Raw genomic sequence first — 19,610 nt, 5'->3', positions numbered from 1 at the left:
TTCAAGCAAGTGTCCTTCAAGATAGAGCTTTAAGTTAAGATATCAACATTAATTTGAGGGATGTAGTCACACATTTCCACAATGAGTCCGATTGGTGATTCAGCCACTGACATATTAAGATATGTTTGTGATTGATTTCAACTCTTCCGTTGTAACATTGGTGATACTATACATTTAAAAATGTGTGAAGACACTAATCTGGGCTGGAAAAAGTACTTCACTGTGTTGTTTTCAGATGAACAAGTAAATGTATTTAATCCGTTTGTTTTTTAATGTTCTGATGTTAAAGTTAAAAGACCAGGCAGTAAAACTCAAAGCTCTTTAGAGATGCAACATTATCTATCAGCAGTAGTTTAATTTGGGTCACTGTATTTAATTTATTCATTGTGAATATATGTACCAGGTTCATCGTGCAAGGAATTACCTCTTTGGTGACAATAAACTGAAAGAGAAAAAACTAAAAAATACATATATATATATATATGTATTTGTTTAAAATAAAATAGCTGTACGGGATTGGAAACAAACAAGCGGGGGTGTCCACTATATCCGTGGGCACTAAGTGGACTTTAACTCTCAGGTGTTTATGGTCCACAGTAAATCCTCAGGTGAGAGAAAACACACCTTTCACTCCTTCACCTGCCGTAAACCCGGCTCGACTCCCCCCAGCCCGCACCTGCAGTCCACGGGTCCTGTCACAAACCATTGCCCTCTGATGGGATTACCGGCGAAAAGCAGAGAGCCGAGAGAGAGCACGTTGCACGGCGCCGTGCCAGAGGATGTGACGTCATGCCCGGAGAGGGGGATTGTCCGCCACCAGGTCCCGTAAACGCCGCTCGTTAACCGCGATGTTTGCCGAGGATTAACACAAGCAGAGGGGGGTGGCCATCTGTGAGTGGATGCGGCCGGCTCAAGTGTGCAACAAGCGGGATAGAGACGGTCGCAACACGGGGCCAACGACCAAACAATGGATCTAACTTTTGTCCTGTCAGCTGTTATCTTCACGCTGCTCGCCATCGTGGTCGCGACGTCGCTGTTCAGCGGCTCCTCGCCCGCAGCCGACTTATTTGCGAGTTATTTCGGACGCGGTGCAGCCGGAGGATCGGATCAGCCGGAGCCGAGGTACAACGGGCATTTGCCGGACAACAAGAAGAAGAAGAAGCCGCAGAGGGCGGAGGACGACTGGTGTGAGATCAGCGGGAGCTCGCATGACCACTGGGATGTAGTGAAATCTGTGCTTTCAGTAAGTGGGGCTGTGGTCGGCCTGCCAGAAGAGAGCCCTGGTTGTTTGTCTCGTTAATCTGATTTACTGACTTCCCACTACAGATACAGTGCAGTCAGAGCTGGAGGAAGCACTCAAATCCTTTTATTTAAATAAAAGAAGCCATGCTTATAAAAGGAAAAAAGACTCCTTGACAAGTAAAGTAAGTCTTATAAATCGGTTTAGTGTAAAGTAATCGAGCATCACAAAGAAAAGAAAAGGGGAAGTTACAAAATATTGAAAGATATTTAATTGAATGGAAAATCTGACTTATTTGGCGAGCTTATGAAAAGTGAAGTACCTTTACCTCTAATGTGTGCTTGAGCAAGGTCGAAAGTATTCAGATAGAAATACCACAAGTAAAAGTCCTGCAGTAAAAGGTATTATCAGAAAAAATGTACTGCTTATTGCTTCATTATATTATTAGTGGTGCATTGACATGTAAGCAGCATTGTAACACTGTAGTAGGTCCAGATGAAGCTGTATGATAGTTTAATCTGTAAAATTGCATTATATTTTATTAGCTGATCACAAATTGTATGTGCAGAACTGCAACAATTATTAGATTTATAAATGGATGGACAGGACATTAATCAGCAATTATTTTTTGCTAATAGTGTAAGTACTTTTTGTATTTGGGGTATTTTCTCTTTGGTTTTTCTTACTCTTGTTTAACAGTAACATTATTTTGGTTTTTGGGCTGTTGATCCGACAAAAGAAGACATCTGAAGACGTCACATTGATCTGGGAAACTGGGCTATGCTATGTAGACAAAAGATTATTTGATTAATCCAGAAAATAATCAGAAGATTATTCAATAATGAAAATAATGTACTAAGTAGCTGCAGCCCTGTGTATGTCAAATCAATGTAGTAGAGTAAAAAGTACAATACTTTCCTGTGAATTGTAGAGGTTAACGTGTGAAGCACAAGTACTTAAGTAGCTTAAATGTAGTTGAATTCCACCTCTGCGGACATTTTAAGTAGACAACATGCCCGTCACTTGCGTTGGCATCTTATATATACAGTCTACAGCCTGCAGCAAAATAGCGGGCAGGACAACAAGAATACGAGTATTTAACATAACAACTAGCAGTAACTCTTTAAGCTTGAATTGGTACCGATAAGAAAGAAGCCGCATGGCTTTACCCTCATTTTGAACTCTTAGTTTGATTGATAGAAAGGTGGCAGGATGAGCCTCCTCCACACGTCTCTCAGGCAGCTGTCAGGACCCGCCCTGCTCTGTTTTTAGCCTATTGGGTGCCTGTTGAGGACATCTGGATGTCTGCTGGTCGAGAGGACAAAACAGGACAGGGAGAGAGAGGTCAAATCAGCACCTTTGGGAGCAAAGTATGAAACGATAACCTGACACCTGCACCGAGTGTAGGCCAGATGAGCATCAGGTGAGGTGAAGAATACAGGTAACGCAATGCGCTATTTGTTTGTATCTAAATATCTTCGCATTCAATCTGGGCCTGCCTGCAAGAAACGTGCACATTTTTCACGTATGCAAAAAATATTGCTATATATTGCTCATTTCCTAAAGGGGAAAACCTGTGAAAGAGTTCTGGTTTGATGCTGCTGATCTGACCCCTTAACTCTCTGGCAGGGCGAGGCATATCCTCAACCTCACACTGAAGTTGAGCACTCCTCCATATCCAGCCTGTCCGTCCCCAGGCCTGGATCCAGGCACACAAACTTAGAGAAAGACTCGCTGTCCGAGGCCTCGTCGGGGATGAGCCGCAGGTCATTCATCGGGCTCTCTGATAAGCAGCTCCTAAAGTGTGCTTTCTCACACCCCCAGACTGAAGGAGCCACAGAGAGCCCGGAGATCAACGGTGAGTACTTTAACCCACTTTGGAAAAACTTGTGAGAAATCTGAACCTTCCAAACAAAGGTTTAGATTTCTCATCAGTGTGTCTTCTGTTTCATCAGATAAAGTGGAATCGAACGCAGACGATTCCTTGAAGTACGTCCCCGGAAAGGCGCGAACCCACCACTTGCAAAAGATGATGTCCACAGAGGAGCTGGAGGAGGAGCGGAGGTCAGTGAAAACTACAAATATGGGCGCCACTTTCTGATAATGCACCCTGAACAAAGAATTTCTAAGCCATTAATAAGAACAATTTAAATGGGCAAACCTCTCTAACAGCTGAGCAGCGCACTGGAGGGGCCTTCCTGATTTATCAAAGCGCCATTGAAGTGTCATGCTTGAGGAGGGTTTTCTACAACCTGGAAACCCAAGAGTTGTTCTTATTAATTAATTAATTAATTATGGCCAATTATAAGTAAAGCATTATTCAACAATGTATTAACTGTTAATAAAGCTATTGAAATGGTGCCTTATGAAAATGTGCCCAGATATGTCACATACAGTAAATTCCCCTTTACTCGTGGTTATATTCTCCCTTATATTCTCCCTCTGCTCTCCTAAAATACTCAAACAGAGCAAAAAATACTTTGATGTCAAAAAGATTCTTTTCCAACGTTTTACTGAAAATCAAATGTCAAAAGTAGTTTCCTTGTTTCCACATAGCTGCTCTCCCATCGACCACTCCTCTTCCTCCTCCCTCTAATCTCCCCAACGCTGTCGTCACGTGTGTTTATGTGTTGTCGCCGTTTTGCTCCGCGTTTAGCCGCCGTATCGGTCGTCCTCTTCAGGCTAGACTGAGTAAGGCGAGATTGAGTCTCTGCCAGGCATTAGCCGAGAGGATGAATGACGCGAGACTCAAGGAAACCACTTCGGAAAAATAGGAAACAGAGGAGGACTCGCAGACACTTTTTTATTTTCTATAATGTATCTGCATGCCCCGCTCTTATCATTGCAGGATACACTCCAACACAGGCTTTAACTGTCTGTAAGCCTGAAAAAAAGGGAGCAATTATGTGGTAAAGTATGAGTCATTCTCACCCGTTTATCTCAGGGGAGTCACTTTCTGGCCATTGTATGAAAACTACTCCTAAAGCCATTTTGCATTCTCATTTTTGAGCTCAACAGTGATTTTGGCCTCATCAGCTCTTTTTTTTTTACTGAAGTGGCCACGAAGCGACTGATACACACATCCCACGTACCCGCCTCCCGCTGCCCCCATCGTTCCACATTAGACGTGTGATTCTCAGGTGTCGCAGCAGGTGTTGATTGTGTCTCCAGTCGTCACCTCTGACAGAAGAGTGTGAGTTAATCCTCTCAGGACTCCTCTGTTCTGCCACAAGGAGGACTCAGGGACAACTAAAATTGATAGAGATGGACAAAATGAAAAGGCAAAAAGGGCAGTTGAGTAAAGTATAATGTGAATAGTGTTAGTCTGTATTAATATGTATATATAATGTAATAAATCAGTGTAACTTATTACCTATTATAGTATGGGGTGTACGTTTATAGTACCAGGGAAATTGTAGTAATATAGTATACCATTGAATATCAGATAAGATAAGATAATCCTTTATTAGTCCCGCAGCGGGGACATTTACAGATGTAAAGCAGCCGAAGGAAAAGTGCAAACAAACATAGTAATGTATAGAGAAGGCTCTGTAACATTTGGGGGCGTCACATGCTGTTGTACAGTCGGACGGCAGTGGGCACCAATACCCCCAAGGTGCCTCTACGAGTCCAAGTTCGACTCTCAAGGTGACAGGAGCACAAGTTGAACTGGATCTCTTGGGTGTTACACCTGAAGAGGGCGGCAACCAGTGGTGCGTGGATGTTTTTTTTAGTACATTCTTTATTACAGTCTCTGAGGCATTGTCCTCCACCCTGACAGCCCTGATGCTGGGCTGGATGGTGTTGAAAGCCCTGACGTGACTTACAGAGCTTCCTTGCTGGTACAGGAGGGCCTTGTGAGTCTGGAACTCCTTCTGAGACTCATCTTTCTAGTTTTGGATCCACCCTCTGATGGCATCCTTTAACCCATTTGCGCTACTGAAGGACTATTCTAGTACGCAAAAAATACTTAGTTACATCGTGACATTACATTTTAAAATATGATCACACGTTTTGTATGTGTAGAGTTGACACAGGTAGTTGATTAATTGATAAACTGATTGACAAGAAATGAATCGGCAAGAATTTTAACGGTAGTTCAACTAAGTTTTGTATTTTAAGTTTGTCTATAAACGGCCATCTCTTTGTTCTCGATGTCAACAATGGAGGAGAAATCTGAGGAAGTTCTCACGGTGACGGTAAACAAATTGAACTGGATTTCTCGGATGTTAGACTTTATTTATTTCCTTGAGATGCGCAGGTGTTGTTTTTCCCTCTTGTGTGTCCCTCGTCTTAAAGTAGACACTGAAGATGTTTGATTTGCGAAAAAACATCTTTTTTTTCTAAGCTGTTCTTGCACGTCTAAACATGACTACAAAGTGCTCGCACGCCAGAGAGTCTCATAGATAGTCTAAAATAGACTCTGGATCTCATGTTTTCACTTTATGAATTACTTTTTGGTCTTTTTCAAGGTAAATAAATATACTTATTTGCTTTCTGGTGTAGAGTTAGGTGCGAAAATTGATACCACTCTCATCATGTAGCTACAACCAGCAGCCAGTTCGCTTAACATAAAGACTGGAAACAGCTAGCTTAACTTTGTATAAAGGAAACACAATCTGCCGACGTCACATGTTATTTTTGGGTTTTGTTAAGCCGAAGTCTATGAATCACTTCTCAGAATTTTACTGGCGGTTATGTGTCAGACTATTTCTTGGCAGTCTCTTCTGGGAGTTTTGAAGTCATAATATTTCACTTCATTTTTTCTTTTTTTTTTAGTAATTTAGTGAGGGTCAGATGTGTTTTATAACTGTTAGACAGATCAACAGTCTTTATGCTACGCTAAGCTTATGGTATATGGTGTCATTCTTCTCATTTAACACTCTTTCTGACAGAAAGCGCTAAATCGTGTTTCCGAAAAGGTTAAATTCTCTAATATATGTGTTTTATTTGGTTCATCCTTTTATATAAAATAATATGTACCTACGTAGTTTATCTTTTGACATTTGTGACCAAACCTGTATTTTTTTTACATTTGGAAAAGCTCAGTATTTAGAGGAGCTCTATTTCGATTTGTTATTATAAATTTACCTGATGAACGTTGTTGAGAAAATTTGTGCAAAAGAATTTGTTGGGGTGTGGTTCTTCCACGACTTAAACATTCTTTGACATACTTCCCTCAGGGTGCAACGTGAGCAGCTGGCCGCCATCTTCCAGCTGCTAAAGGACAACCAGGAGACGTTTGGTCACGTGTCTGATGGAGACATGGAGGACCAGCTCAGACTCTACTCCATCTGAGACTCATCTTTTGTGTTTTTTCGGATTCACCCTCTGACGACGCTCTTGTAACCTACTGAAAAGACTACTCGGCACAAAATGCTTGAATAAACTTATTCACAGTATTCAAAACAAGATCTACTGTCCACCCGACAACCGTTCACATGTGTGTTTCAGTAGGATGTACTTTGTTTGAATCGTGTTGTATCTTTGCTGTTTCAGTCCACCTGTCTCATGAAGACGAAAACCCAAAGCAGCTGGATATCTTGCATCATAGAACATGATTTTCTAGCTATATGTAAATAAAGTAGATAAAGGATTATTGTTTCTATTAGTTTTATATTATAATACAATCAACTTTTTTGTATTCAATGTTATCATTAAATGTGTAAAGGGTACAAATCCTGCAAAGTTACTTCTATTGTGTAATGTACCATTGGGAATGTGTTTTGTGGGGTTGAGGTTTTATCATGCAAGTTATTTAACTGTACTGTAGCCCTGCCCATCTCTTGCATTTAAAATGACTCCCACCTGTCTATGTACTAGTAATACCAGGGGTGAAAACAAACCTGTCAGTGTTTAATCAAAGATTATAGTTTCCAGGTCTCAGACTCAGGAATGGCAATCCAAACTCCCAGGGCATTTTATTTCCTGCTTGTGATCTCATTTTGCATTGGAGTCTTTGTTCTTTCATTGGGACTATCAATCAACAGGTAAGTTGTATTTAGAATTACTTAAGGGAAAGGACAGGATGTTAACTTTTATCTATTTTCTGGTTAAGTAGTTTTAATTTTGTTTTCAAAGAAATGTGTATTGGTACATTTCCAGGTACAGGACTATAACTGAATTAACTTACAACGGTGTCTTGCTAATACTTGTGTCATTCGTTATCTATCTATCGTTCTTTTGTCAAATGTCCATATCAGATGGAACACTTTCTCAGGACAAACCAGTCAAGCCAATGAGGAAATGGTTGACTTCGGGGATGTAAAAGGACACTCGACTGCGACACATGAGCGTACCACCAAATCAAACCCGGGGGCAACGCTAAAAAGTTATCCAACAAGATGCTCCACATGTGGCGCTGAGACTCCCATGCCAGTCCTCTACAGAAAATCCTTCAAGAAGTATCCTGAGTGGGAATTTGAGGATATTTATAACCAGGATGCTCCACCCAGGCAGTCTGTAAGCATGCTATGACAAGAACAGACAGAAACATAACAAATAATTAACTTTTGTGGGTAGTGGGGTAATCTGCTCAGTTGTGCGTTTTTGGTGTGAGCTGTATGGTTGTTTTTTTGCTTTTTCCTTAAAACTTTACAGCAATTCTTCCAATTTCATTTGTTGTTGTTTTTGTCGATCTGTTGCTCTGTTGGATTTTTTTCCTGCTGTAATATGAAATCAATGGTTTTAGTCACATTGAAAAGGTGGAAATAAACTTTTCTTCTATTTATTTTTTACTTTATTTCATAATTCAAATATGTTATCCGACATTCTCAGACATGTGCCCAATCTCTGCGAAACTCGATGGAGGACGAAGGCTTCAAGAAGGCTTTTCTCCCCAACATTCGTTTGTTCATGCACAAAATCAACATGAGCGAATGGAACCGGCTTTCCCATTTTAACAGTCCTTTTGGTTTCATGCAGTTCAACTACGACGGTAGGTGCTCACGTGTGTTCTGTGAGATGAATGTGTCTAGATGGTCACCATAGCTTTGCTAAAATGTGCAAAAGCTGAACCATTCGAGGTCATCTCCTCGCCTCAATCACCTCACGAGTGATTCACAAAGTAAAGGTTATCAAATAGACTCAACTGTGTGAGACAGATACCAAGCGTGCCAAATGATATCTGCACACTCACACATTTTCAATTTGCGCGTAATAGAACCTGAGTGGAAACGGTTGAAATTTGAAAGAAATGTCGCAGAAAAATGTGATCAAAATGGATGTAAATATAGGGCATTATCCTCTCATAAACTAAACGTTGTTTTGCTCATTTGCACATACACACAGAGCAACATTATCATTCATTTGAAGTCAAGTTTCTGTGAACGTCAGTTGATGTTCTCTCTCGTTTTAACTCTGTTTGGGTCTCCACTAACTCAATGCTGGGCAGGCGTGGGACTTTAGAGCATTTTCTTTGCAAACAGCAGTGGCCAAAATGAGAGAATTAACCAAAACAGTGACATTGCTGCTGGACAGTGTGATGGTAAATTTCCACTGGGACTTGTGCGTGTGTTAGGGTTGTGTGGTGTGGAGGACCCAAACGCAGGCTCACACAGCAGCCTTTAAGATACAAAATGAGGATCTTTATTTCCCTAACGGATCGGGAAGGAAAAAACAGCAAAGAATAAAACAAACAAAACAATGATCAGAATAGTCCAGCTGATCAGAAGCGAGTGTTCCCTCGCTGGAGCCGGGAGGGCAACTCAACCAAACTCTAGTCCTTGATACCAACGGGATCGGTAGAGATCTGGTGTTCCCAACATGCAGTAAGGAACCAGACTGGTGACAGGAATGATCTGACAACCCGCCAGGGAATGCCATGGTCCTTAAAACAGCTGGCAGCACTTAGGGCAACGAGCCCCAGCTGAGCCAAAGGAGAGGGGCGTGGTAGTGGGCAGAAACCGGAGGTGGAGACTGTGGACTGACAAAAGCAAAACATTAAGCACATAACACACCGGACAGGAGGGGAACAAAGAGGGGAGCCAACACTAACATCAGACAGGGATCCTAACAGTACCTCCCCCTCAACGGGAGCCTCTTGGCGAACCACCGGGTCTGATGGGGTTCCGCTGGTTGAAATCTGTAATGAGCGACGGATCACAGATCCGGGAACAGGGAACCCAGCACCGCTCCTCCGGTCCATAACCCACCCAGTCCACCAGGTACTGATACCCCCTACCTCGACGGCGGACATCCAATAGGCGGTTGACCGTGTAGACGGGGCCCCCCTCGAAGAGACGGGGGGGTGGAGACAACAGGTTTGAGGAGGGAGACATGAAATACTGGGTGAATCCTCATGGAACGAGGAAACTGCAGTTTAACCAAGATGGGGTTGATGATGGAGATGATGGGAAAAGGGCCGATATATCTGGGGGAGAGCTTCCTACACTCTGTGCGGAGGGGGATGTCCCTGGACGAAAGCCAAACCGACTGTCCAACACGGTAGGCCGGTGCTGGAACACAACGTTGATACGCCACTCTCTTGTTCTGCTCAGCTGTGCGAAGCAGAGCGGCCCGAGTCTCCCTCCACACGCGCCTACAACGACGAGCACTGCTCTGGACCGAAGGGACAGCAACCTCGACCTCCTGGCTAGGGAACAGGGGAGGCTGATAGCCCATGGAGGCCTCAAATGGGGATAGCCCGGTGGCGGTAGATGTGTGGGAATTGTGGGCATACTCGACCCACGGGAGGTGACGACTCCATGAGGAGGGATTGGTGGCGGTCACACACCTGAGGATGGCCTCAAGCTCCTGGTTCATCCTCTCAGTCTGGCCGTTAGTCTGTGGGTGGAACCCCGAGGAGAGGCTGGCCATGGCGCCGAGGGTGTGACAGAATGCCTTCCACAACTGGGAAGAGAACTGCAGCCCACGGTCCAAAACTATGTCCGCAGGGATCCCATGAAGCCTAACCACATGTAGAACCAGCAAGTCGGCGGTTTCACGGGCTGATGGAAGCTTGAGCAGGGGAATGAAATGGGCGGCCTTCGAAAACCGGTCCACCACCGTCAGAATGTCTGATGGGGGGAAACCAGTGACAAAGTCCACTGCGATATGAGACCATGGGCGTTGAGGCACAGGGAGTGGTCGTAGTAACCCCACGGGGGGTCGGTGTGAAGCCTTGTTGCGGGCGCACGTAGAGCAGGCCAGCACAAATGAGCAAGTATCCGCCTCGAGAGACGACCACCAAAAGGAGCGGCGGAGCCAGCTTATTGTCCGGCGGATGCTGGGGTGGCCAGAGAGACGGGACTCGTGGGCCCACCGCAGGACTCGGGAACGGACAGCCAAAGGGACAAACAGGCGATTCGGGGGGCCCCCTCCGGGGTCAGGTTGGGTCTGCTGGGCCTCACGTACCACTCTCTCGATCTCCCAGGAAACAGCACCAAGCATGCACGAGGCAGGTAAGATGGTGTCGGGAGGAGAATCTCCCTCCACCGAGGCAAACTGACGGGAAAGTGCGTCCGGCTTGGTGTTCTTGTGCCCTGGCCGAAAGGTGACTGTGAAGTTAAAACGTGTGAAGAACAAAGCCCAGCGGGCCTGGCGGGAATTGAGGCGTCTAGCCGTATGGATATACTCCAGATTCCGGTGGTCGGTCCAGACGACAAAGGGGATCACTGATCCCTCCAGCCAGTGCCTCCACTCATCCATGGCCAGCTTGACGGCCAACAGCTCACGGTTGCCAACGTCATAGTTTCTCTCCGCCGGGGAAAGTCTACGAGAGAAAAAAGCACAGGGATGAAGCTTGGAGTCGGCAGCTGACCGCTGGGAGAGTACAGCTCCGACGCCGGTGTCAGAGACGTCCACCTCAACAACAAACTGGCGAGTCTCGTCCGGGTGAACCAGGATTGGAGCCGAGACGAACCACTCCTTGAGGGACTGAAAAGCCTTGTTAGCCTCAGGGGACCATGAAAAACACACCTTGGAGGAGGTGAGCCGTGTCAGCGGTTCTGCCGCTCGGCTGTAGTCCCGAATGAACCGGCGGTAAAAGTTAGCGAACCCCAGAAACTGCTGGAGCTTCCTTCTTGAGGCGGGTACCGGCCACTCAGTCACTGCCTTCACCTTCTCGTGGCCCTTTCTCACCTGACCCTCCTCTATGAAGACGCCCAGGAACTGCACAGAGGTGAGAATCCGAAAGACTGCTGCGATAAATTCCTTTCAGCGCCTCCTTGTCCCAACCAGACTCCGTGGCCAGAATCTGGAAATCCACAGAGTACTCCACTGCGCTAGTTGAGCCCTGACGAAGACTGAGCAGGCGCTGAACAACGTCCCGGGTGTACACCGGGTGGTCGAATACTCTCTTGAATTCCTCCACGAAGTACGTGTAGGAAACCTGGGCAGAATAGCGTCTGACGAACCAAGCTTCAGCCCAGACGAGTGCCTTGCTGCGCAGCAACCCCACCATATAAGCCACCCTAGCATTGTCCGAGGCTATGTGCGGGGCTGTTGGTCAAAAACAAAATTACACTGGAGCATAAATCCTCTGCACTCCCCGGACGCTCCGCCATAGGGCACAGGAGAAGGAACAAAAGACTCATGGTTGCCAGCTGAGTCCTGCGGAACCGGCCTCGGCGGAGAGGAACGGGGCTGGTAGTCGGGCTGGGGAAAACGGGGCAGCGCGACTTCCCGTAACAGACCTCTTATCTCCGCCACCTGGGACCCGATGGAACGCTGGGAGTCGAGGAGGTTCTGCAGCACCAGATGGTGTTGGTCGAGGAGATTGCCTTGCGACGAGATCGCCCTCTGCAGACTCTCCTCCGGAAGCGATGCTGCTGCGGCTGCTGGATCCGTCATGTTGGTCAGATCAGGGTTGTGTGGTGTGGAGGACCCAAACGCACGCTCACGCAGCAGCCTTTAAGATACAAAATGAGGATCTTTATTTCCCTAACGGATCGGGAAGGAAAAAAACAGCAAAGAATAAAACAAACAAAACAATGATCAGAATAGTCCAGCTGATCAGAAGCGAGTGTTCCCTCGCTGGAGCCGGGAGGGCAACTCAACCGAACTCTAGTCCTTGATACCAACGGGATCGGTAGAGACCTGGTGTTCCCAACATGCAGTAAGGAACCAGACTGGTGACAGGAATGATCTGACAACCCGCCAGGGAATGCCATGGTCCTTAAAACAGCTGGCAGCACTTAGGGCAACGAGCCCCAGCTGAGCCAAAGGAGAGGGGCGTGGTAGTGGTCAGAAACCGGAGGTGGAGACTGTGGACTGACAAAAGCAAAACATTAAGCACATAACAACAAACCAGACAGGAGGGGAACAAAGAGGGGAGCCAACACTAACATCAGACAGGGATCCTAACAGCGTGTGTGCTTTACATTTTAACAAGACCATATATGGTATTTCCCCTCTGCTTCCATAAGAGGAAGCGACGAAAGGCGCGTGCAGACGAGTTAACCAGAGATGGTCAGTTGGAAACGGTTGTACAGCCGTGCAGTAAACATTCATCCTTACCAGCTTCTCTTAGTCTTAACACAAACAGAGGTCGTAGTGAAGACTCCTCCTGCCCCCACCCTTGGGCTCTCACTTGAAAGCAACCACCTCAACCCATTAGCAATATGCATTTAAGTGTTGCTTGCAGTAAAATGTTCTTTTTTGTGAACTGTTTTGCATCTTAAAACACATTATGTGTCTAATATGTGTTTTGGGTTTATTTTTGCAGATGTGATGGCTGCAGTGCAGTTGATCCCAAAGCCAAAAGAGCCACTACTCCTTCCAAAGACAGGCAGTGACAGGTGTTTGCGCTGTGCTGTGGTGGGCACTGGAGGGATCCTGAATGGCTCAAAAATGGGGAAAGAAATCGATGCTCACGATTACGTTTTTCGGTAAGAAACCCGTTGATTTGGTTTGTTAGGCCCCGATTGCAATACGGTTTAAAGCAATCCGACAAGTCATTAATGATGAAGATCATAAAAACCTGTGATATCAGGAGCGCAAATTATTATCTGTCGTAACCAAGTTAATATTTGGTTATAGCAGGGATCTCATAACATTATGCTTTGTGCACACTGACTACGTTAGCGTTTAAACCCCTCTGTATAAACCACCTGTCAACAGTCCATCACAAATCTATACCTTCTTTACTATGAGCTTAAATAGGTATAGGTATTATGTTGAAAATTAAAAGAAAAGTTGTATAAACACGACTCTCCACTCTACATCGGTGAATGTCTTCGGGAGCAGCTCACCAATCCTCTCTTTAATTCACTGACATCTTCTTCCAAATCGGTGCAGAGAAGAACTGCTGCAGGTTTTATCCTGTTTAAAAGTGATGTCGGACACATTGCATTGAAATGTGCAATTAACAAGTATCTTGTTTTTTTTAGTGCCGTCCCATTATTGAAGGTGTTTGATCGTAACGATTTAGGGAACATCTGTAAAATAATAGTGTCTCTCTGCTTATTTCTGAGCTATAGAAAAATGCATGTGGTTGTGTGTGTGTGTGTGCGGCAGGATGAACGGTGCGATCATCAAAGGTTATGAGGAGGACGTGGGAAACAGGACATCGGTGTACGTTCACACCTCTCATTCTATCACCACGTCGCTGTATTTGCTACGGAAGTACGGCTACACATCTGCCCCGAATGATGAGGTACTGAAACTCGAATGTAACACGTGGTAATGCATTTTAACCCACACGTGCACACTCATCTGTCGTCGTTGTCCTTTTGGCAGGGAATAAAATACGTATTGATTCCTGAGGGGATGAGGGATTTTATTTGGCTGGAGGCTCTTTTCAAAAGAAAAAGGATCACTTCCGGGCAACGTAAGAACACCAGGTGAATATCAATATCTTCTATTTAATTAGTCGACGGCAACATGCACACAAAAACTAAAATACATCCAGGGCTGGAACATATTGGATTGGACCTGGAAACGAGTCAACACGTCGGGCTGGGCTATAATTCATCATAATAAAGTATCAGCTTCAACTATTAACTATTGGCTTCAACTATTAATCTGTTTAATTATGTAAACATAGTTAGTGTATGGCGAGAAGTACTTATTCATCTTTTCTCTCTAATTTCACTCGAGACTGAGAAAATAAATATTAAGTACTTTTCATTTTACGTACTTAATTCACACATAACATCAACAAAAAGGCTGCATGTGGTTATAAAGCATGTATTTATTTGAATTACTGTAAACATCAGCAAAATCAGGATATCAATCGTTTAGATTTGTGGTCAGAGTGGCCGGCCAGTGAGGTAGTCTGTGATCCAGGATGCAGATGTCAGTGTAGCTCTAGGATGCTGGGCTGGATGGTGTTGAAAGCCCTAAAGACCCTGAAGAACCTGAAGAACCTGAATCCAACAGAAACTCTTTAGGATCCAATTCAACCGAGACAAGATACAAAACGTATAATCGGTGAAACACTGCAGCTCTTGGATGCTGGGCTGGATGGTGTTGAAAGCCCTGAAGAACCTGAATCCAACAGAAAGTCTTTGGAATCCAATTTAAGATGCAAAACTGATAGTCCGTGAAATACTGTACCACATTGCCTTTTGGCAGCACAATCGGTTTTTAAATATGTACAACATACTGTTGTGTGTAGCTACAGGACACTGGACCCAAACGCCATCAACACTGGAAAAGGCAACTTTATTGCTCCACAGGATTCAAAACAAACAAAACAGGCTCACACACATGATCTTCAATGATCTAGACAAGCCTAAACGACCAAGGGGCATGACACGAACAGGACTTAAATACAGAGGGCTGGTGCAGGTGATTGGACACAGGAGGAAACAATCAGGGACAGGGCAGACAATCACAGGGACAGGAAGTGCAGAGAAAAAGAGGACACGAGAGACAAGGACTTCAAAATAAAACAGGAAACACGACACAACACTACAGATCCTGACACATACGACACGTTTCCTCCCATTTCTTCACGCTCTTAGGGAGTAGCATGTTGGGTGGAGTGGTGCCACTGCAATAGTTATCGCGTGGTACTGTGGTGTTTAATACATTGATTGTCTAAGTTTGCATTATATATTATTCCATTATACATGTTGAAAATGTCGCTCTTAAATTTGTATTTCAACCCTGCAGGCCAGAGACATACTATGGCGGACAGTACAATGAGACCCGCTTCTATGTTCTGCACCAGGATTTCCTGAGATACGTTCGAAACAGGTCACCCTCCTCTCACAATGCTCCCCAAACCTTTTTTGTTATTGCAATGATAATACCTATTTTATACATAAGGCACTTTTCATGCAGTGATGCATCCAAGAGTGATTCATAAAACCGGATTAAAGACAATCAGGAAATGTAAATAAATAATAACAATGAGTGAAATGTTTGCTAACAACAAACAACCTTTTAATGGTATATTTAGAGGCTGTAGTTTGTATAGATTTGTTAAATGTTTGTTTATTTAACACTGTTCATTGTCCACAGGTTCTTAAAGTCTCCTCATCTGAATTCTTCATACTGGGACATTGTCAGACCAACCAATGGGGCATTCACTCTCTTCCTGGCTCTGCAAACCTGTGACACTGTAAGTTAATATTACTTAAACTTGTCCACATGTCATCCACACTGTAGATATCCACGCCTCTATAAACATGAAGTATGCATACTAAAATGTACAGCCATTATGTATAGTTCAATATGTTTCTATTCCTATGAGATTAGTTTGACATTCAGAGAAACGTGTCAATTTACTTTCTTGTAAACTAAATATTTACCAAATAATTATGAGGATGAATGTTTTTTTACCCACAAAAACGCCGACACAAATCTTTGATCCGTGTCTTTTATAAATGGGCTTTGAACAGTATTTATTTTGTCCGTAGCACAACATTCAGGAAATAACAACTTGCAAATATTGTTAATTTTTTCACTGATAACTTATATTGTGCATTGAAAATAAATGCATCCTTAACATTTTAATTCAAAGTGAATGTTTAATTAATTATGGCTGTTAATTTATAATCATTGTTGTATTTGACACCCTTGCTACCAAAGTGGCCTTGCCCCTAAAATTATTAAATTCCACGCTCGGTTGAGAAGGTCGATCCCGATGAGAAGGTCGATACCACTCTCATCTGTCCATTGAATATGTAGCCAGCAGGTGGTTAGCTTAGCTTAGCTTAGCATAACAACTTGGAAAGAGGGGGAAACAGCTGCCTATAAGCATCTTTAAAGCTCACTAATTAACATGTTAGAGCCTTAAATTGAAGTGTAAACACTTTTTTAATGTATGGTTTTAGTAACTGGCAGATTACCTTCAGACAGAGCCAAGCTAGCAGTTTCCCTTTGTTTACAGTCCTTTATGCTAAGCTAAGGTAATCATCGGCTGGCTGTATGTAGCTTGCAATTCTTCGGACAGCCAAGAGAGTGATTGATCTTCTCATCTAACTTTCCTCAAGAAATTTAATGAGCGTATTTCCCAAAATGTCAAACTTTTTCTTAAAACAATCTCCTCTAGCTGTAAATTGTTCTCTATTGTCCCTGTTTCTGTTTTTGATGTCGGCAGGTGAGTGCATATGGATTCATGACTGAGGACTACAAGAAATACTCTAACTACTACGTTGAGCATGTAAAAACCAAAGTCATTTTCTACGCCAACCACGACTATGACCTGGAGAAGAACCTGTGGAAAAAACTACACAACAGCAAAATACTTAAGTTGTATCAAAGAACAGAAACAGGGACAGAAGCGCCAAGCATGACACCGATGCACTGAGAATGCACCCGCTTAGAAGTTCAGAATTTTACTTGATGGCGTGGAAAGTGGAAATTAAACTTAATTAAACACCAATTATCTCTATAGACGTTGGCTGCAAAATGAAGGAAGAGGGAAAAGACAATGAATTACCCTGCGATCACTTTTCCTAATAATAGTGTTTTTATCTACATTTTTATAATAATGGGAATTTACAGGTCATAAAACGAAAGCATATATTTAATCTATCTAAAACATCAAATATGTATATTTTTCCTTTTCTTTTAATGTTTTTTTTTTTTAATATGTATTACTATACTGCAGGCTTTGGCTCGGTTTTATAGTGACGGATCAATGTGTTGACCTTCCTTCTCTCAAGGGTTAATTAATGTGCATGTGTGATGCCATTAGAGCAGATTGAAACTGAATGTAAGGATTTGATCAGCATTTGATCTTTAACAATTGTGTATATATATATATATATATATAGATTTTTATACAAATCCCAAAATAATGAGACGGTAATATCTGAAGAGGACCATGAAACCTCTTCTTTATTAAACAGTTTGATTTGAACACTTACGAATAAATAAAGACATCCTGCAAGCTTACTCTTTGAATTTGACTTATTTTAGTGTCTGAATTACTTCATAGATACAAAAAACTAGTTGGTTACTTTTTTTATTTAATTAATTTAAGTGCCGTGGGGCAGACACAGTCTCTATAGGGTTTTGGTGGGTAACTGCTCGAATGGAAGTGCAGAGAAGGGTGTAACTCTGCTTCTGCTTCCTGGTCTGAGCTCCGGGTTGTCATGGATTAGTTCCGTTATCAATAACATGAATATTAACATTTTAAGTTTTGCCCAGCATTTATGTTTGTAATAGTTTAAAGCCTGCATGGTGGGTGAGACCCCAACTTTTACTCTTGTTATTTATTGTTTGACTTTACTCAGTGATAAAGCATCCTGATTTGTGGTCGTGTAAAAAGGAGAAGTGTGTTTTGTTACCACAGGGAGTCGTTCCACAGCAGCTTTGTGCTTTATAAGTTATCTGTTGTGTGTGATTACATTATATCAATATATTATATATGTACGTTAAATATACACACAGTATGTAGAATATTGCAAACTACTGCATTTTAAAGTATAATGAATGTATAGAATTCAATCAAAACGATAAAGGAAGCTGAAAAGAAAAAGGAAATGACAGCCCTGATGCTGGGCTGGATGGTGTTGAAAGCCCTGACGTGACTTACAGAGCTTCCTTGCTGGTACAGGAGGGCCTTGTGAGTCTGGAACTCCTTCTGAGACTCATCTTTCTAGTTTTGGATCCACCCTCTGATGGCATCCTTTAACCCATTTGCGCTACTGAAGGACTATTCTAGTACGCAAAAAATACTTAGCTACATCGTGACATTACATTTTAAAATATGATCACACGTTTTGTATGTGTAGAGTTGACACAGGTAGTTGATTAATTGATAAACTGATTGACAAGAAATGAATCGGCAAGAATTTTAACGGTAGTTCAAGTAAGTTTTGTATTTTAAGTTTGTCTATAAACGGCCATCTCTTTGTTCTCGATGTCAACAATGGAGGAGAAATCTGAGGAAGTTCTCACGGTGACGGTAAACAAATTGAACTGGATTTCTCGGATGTTAGACTTTATTTATTTCCTTGAGATGCGCAGGTGTTGTTTTTCCCTCTTGTGTGTCCCTCGTCTTAAAGTAGACACTGAAGATGTTTGATTTGCGAAAAAACATCTTTTTTTTCTAACCTGTTCTTGCACGTCTAAACATGACTACAAAGTGCTCGCACGCCAGAGAGTCTCATAGATAGTCTAAAATAGACTCTGGATCTCATGTTTTCACTTTATGAATTACTTTTTGGTCTTTTTCAAGGTAAATAAATATACTTATTTCGCTTAACATAAAGACTGGAAACAGCTAGCTTAACTTTGTATAAAGGAAACACAATCTGCCGACGTCACATGTTATTTTTGGGTTTTGTTAAGCCGAAGTCTATGAATCACTTCTCAGAATTTTACTGGCGGTTATGTGTCAGACTATTTCTTGGCAGTCTCTTCTGGGAGTTTTGAAGTCATAATATTTCACTTCATTTTTTCTTTTTTTTTTACAGTTAAAATAAACAAAATTATAAAGTGTAATTTAGTGAGGGTCAGATGTGTTTTATAACTGTTAGACAGATCAACAGTCTTTATGCTACGCTAAGCTTATGGTATATGGTGTCATTCTTCTCATTTAACACTCTTTCTGACAGAAAGCGCTAAATCGTGTTTCCGAAAAGGTTAAATTCTCTAATATATGTGTTTTATTTGGTTCATCCTTTTATATAAAATAATATGTACCTACGTAGTTTATCTTTTGACATTTGTGACCAAACCTGTATTTTTTTTACATTTGGAAAAGCTCAGTATTTTAGTATTTAGAGGAGCTCTATTTCGATTTGTTATTATAAATTTACCTGATGAACGTTGTTGAGAAAATTTGTGCAAAAGAATTTGTTGGGGTGTGGTTCTTCCACGACTTAAACATTCTTTGACATACTTCCCTCAGGGTGCAACGTGAGCAGCTGGCCGCCATCTTCCAGCTGCTAAAGGACAACCAGGAGACGTTTGGTCACGTGTCTGATGGAGACATGGAGGACCAGCTCAGACTCTACTCCATCTGAGA

The 19,610-nt window shown here is 42.9% G+C and overlaps 2 protein-coding genes across 3 annotated transcripts; both read left to right on the top strand.

The window, feature by feature from the left end:
* The first annotated feature begins 792 nt into the window (after window positions 1–792).
* LOC117748930 lies at window positions 793–7,982 on the top strand. Of its 2 annotated transcripts, XR_004611675.1 has the most exons (5): window positions 793–1,243; window positions 2,870–3,098; window positions 3,196–3,304; window positions 6,424–7,230; window positions 7,444–7,982. XR_004611675.1 is itself a non-coding variant. In XM_034559078.1 (4 exons), the coding sequence occupies exons 1-4, from the start codon at window positions 968–970 to the stop codon at window positions 6,536–6,538; spliced, it is 729 nt and encodes a 242-aa protein (XP_034414969.1). In that variant the 5' UTR covers window positions 793–967; the 3' UTR covers window positions 6,539–7,982. The 2 variants fall into 2 exon arrangements, 1 of the variants encoding a protein (XP_034414969.1); XM_034559078.1 differs by having other exon boundaries at window positions 6,424–7,982.
* LOC117749117 (alpha-N-acetylgalactosaminide alpha-2,6-sialyltransferase 1-like) lies at window positions 7,613–17,428 on the top strand. The gene is made up of 8 exons (XM_034559332.1): window positions 7,613–7,702; window positions 8,018–8,177; window positions 12,906–13,068; window positions 13,697–13,835; window positions 13,919–14,022; window positions 15,299–15,382; window positions 15,650–15,749; window positions 16,731–17,428. Exons 1-8 carry the CDS (start codon window positions 7,613–7,615, stop codon window positions 16,938–16,940), a joined length of 1,050 nt encoding a protein of 349 aa, XP_034415223.1. The 3' UTR covers window positions 16,941–17,428.
* Window positions 17,429–19,610: the final 2,182 nt, after the last annotated feature.

The sequence above is a fragment of the Cyclopterus lumpus genome, chromosome 19, assembly GCF_009769545.1.
Source record: "Cyclopterus lumpus isolate fCycLum1 chromosome 19, fCycLum1.pri, whole genome shotgun sequence".
Taxonomy (NCBI): domain Eukaryota; kingdom Metazoa; phylum Chordata; class Actinopteri; order Perciformes; family Cyclopteridae; genus Cyclopterus; species Cyclopterus lumpus.
Note: the sequence above shows the minus strand (reverse complement) of the source record. Positions and strands in the feature narration are given on the sequence as shown.

Excerpts from the sequence above, each read along its gene's own strand:
- LOC117748930 (XM_034559078.1), top strand. The coding sequence starts at position 968 with ATGGATCTAACTTTTGTCCTGTCAGCTGTTATCTTCACGCTGCTCGCC. Across the intron at positions 1,244-2,869 it reads TAGTGAAATCTGTGCTTTCA|GGCGAGGCATATCCTCAACC; the intron begins GTAAGTGGGGCT and ends ACTCTCTGGCAG. Across the intron at positions 3,099-3,195 it reads AGAGAGCCCGGAGATCAACG|ATAAAGTGGAATCGAACGCA; the intron begins GTGAGTACTTTA and ends CTGTTTCATCAG.
- LOC117749117 (XM_034559332.1), top strand. The coding sequence starts at position 7,613 with ATGCCAGTCCTCTACAGAAAATCCTTCAAGAAGTATCCTGAGTGGGAA. Across the intron at positions 7,703-8,017 it reads ATGCTCCACCCAGGCAGTCT|ACATGTGCCCAATCTCTGCG; the intron begins GTAAGCATGCTA and ends CGACATTCTCAG. Across the intron at positions 13,069-13,696 it reads GCTCACGATTACGTTTTTCG|GATGAACGGTGCGATCATCA; the intron begins GTAAGAAACCCG and ends TGTGTGCGGCAG.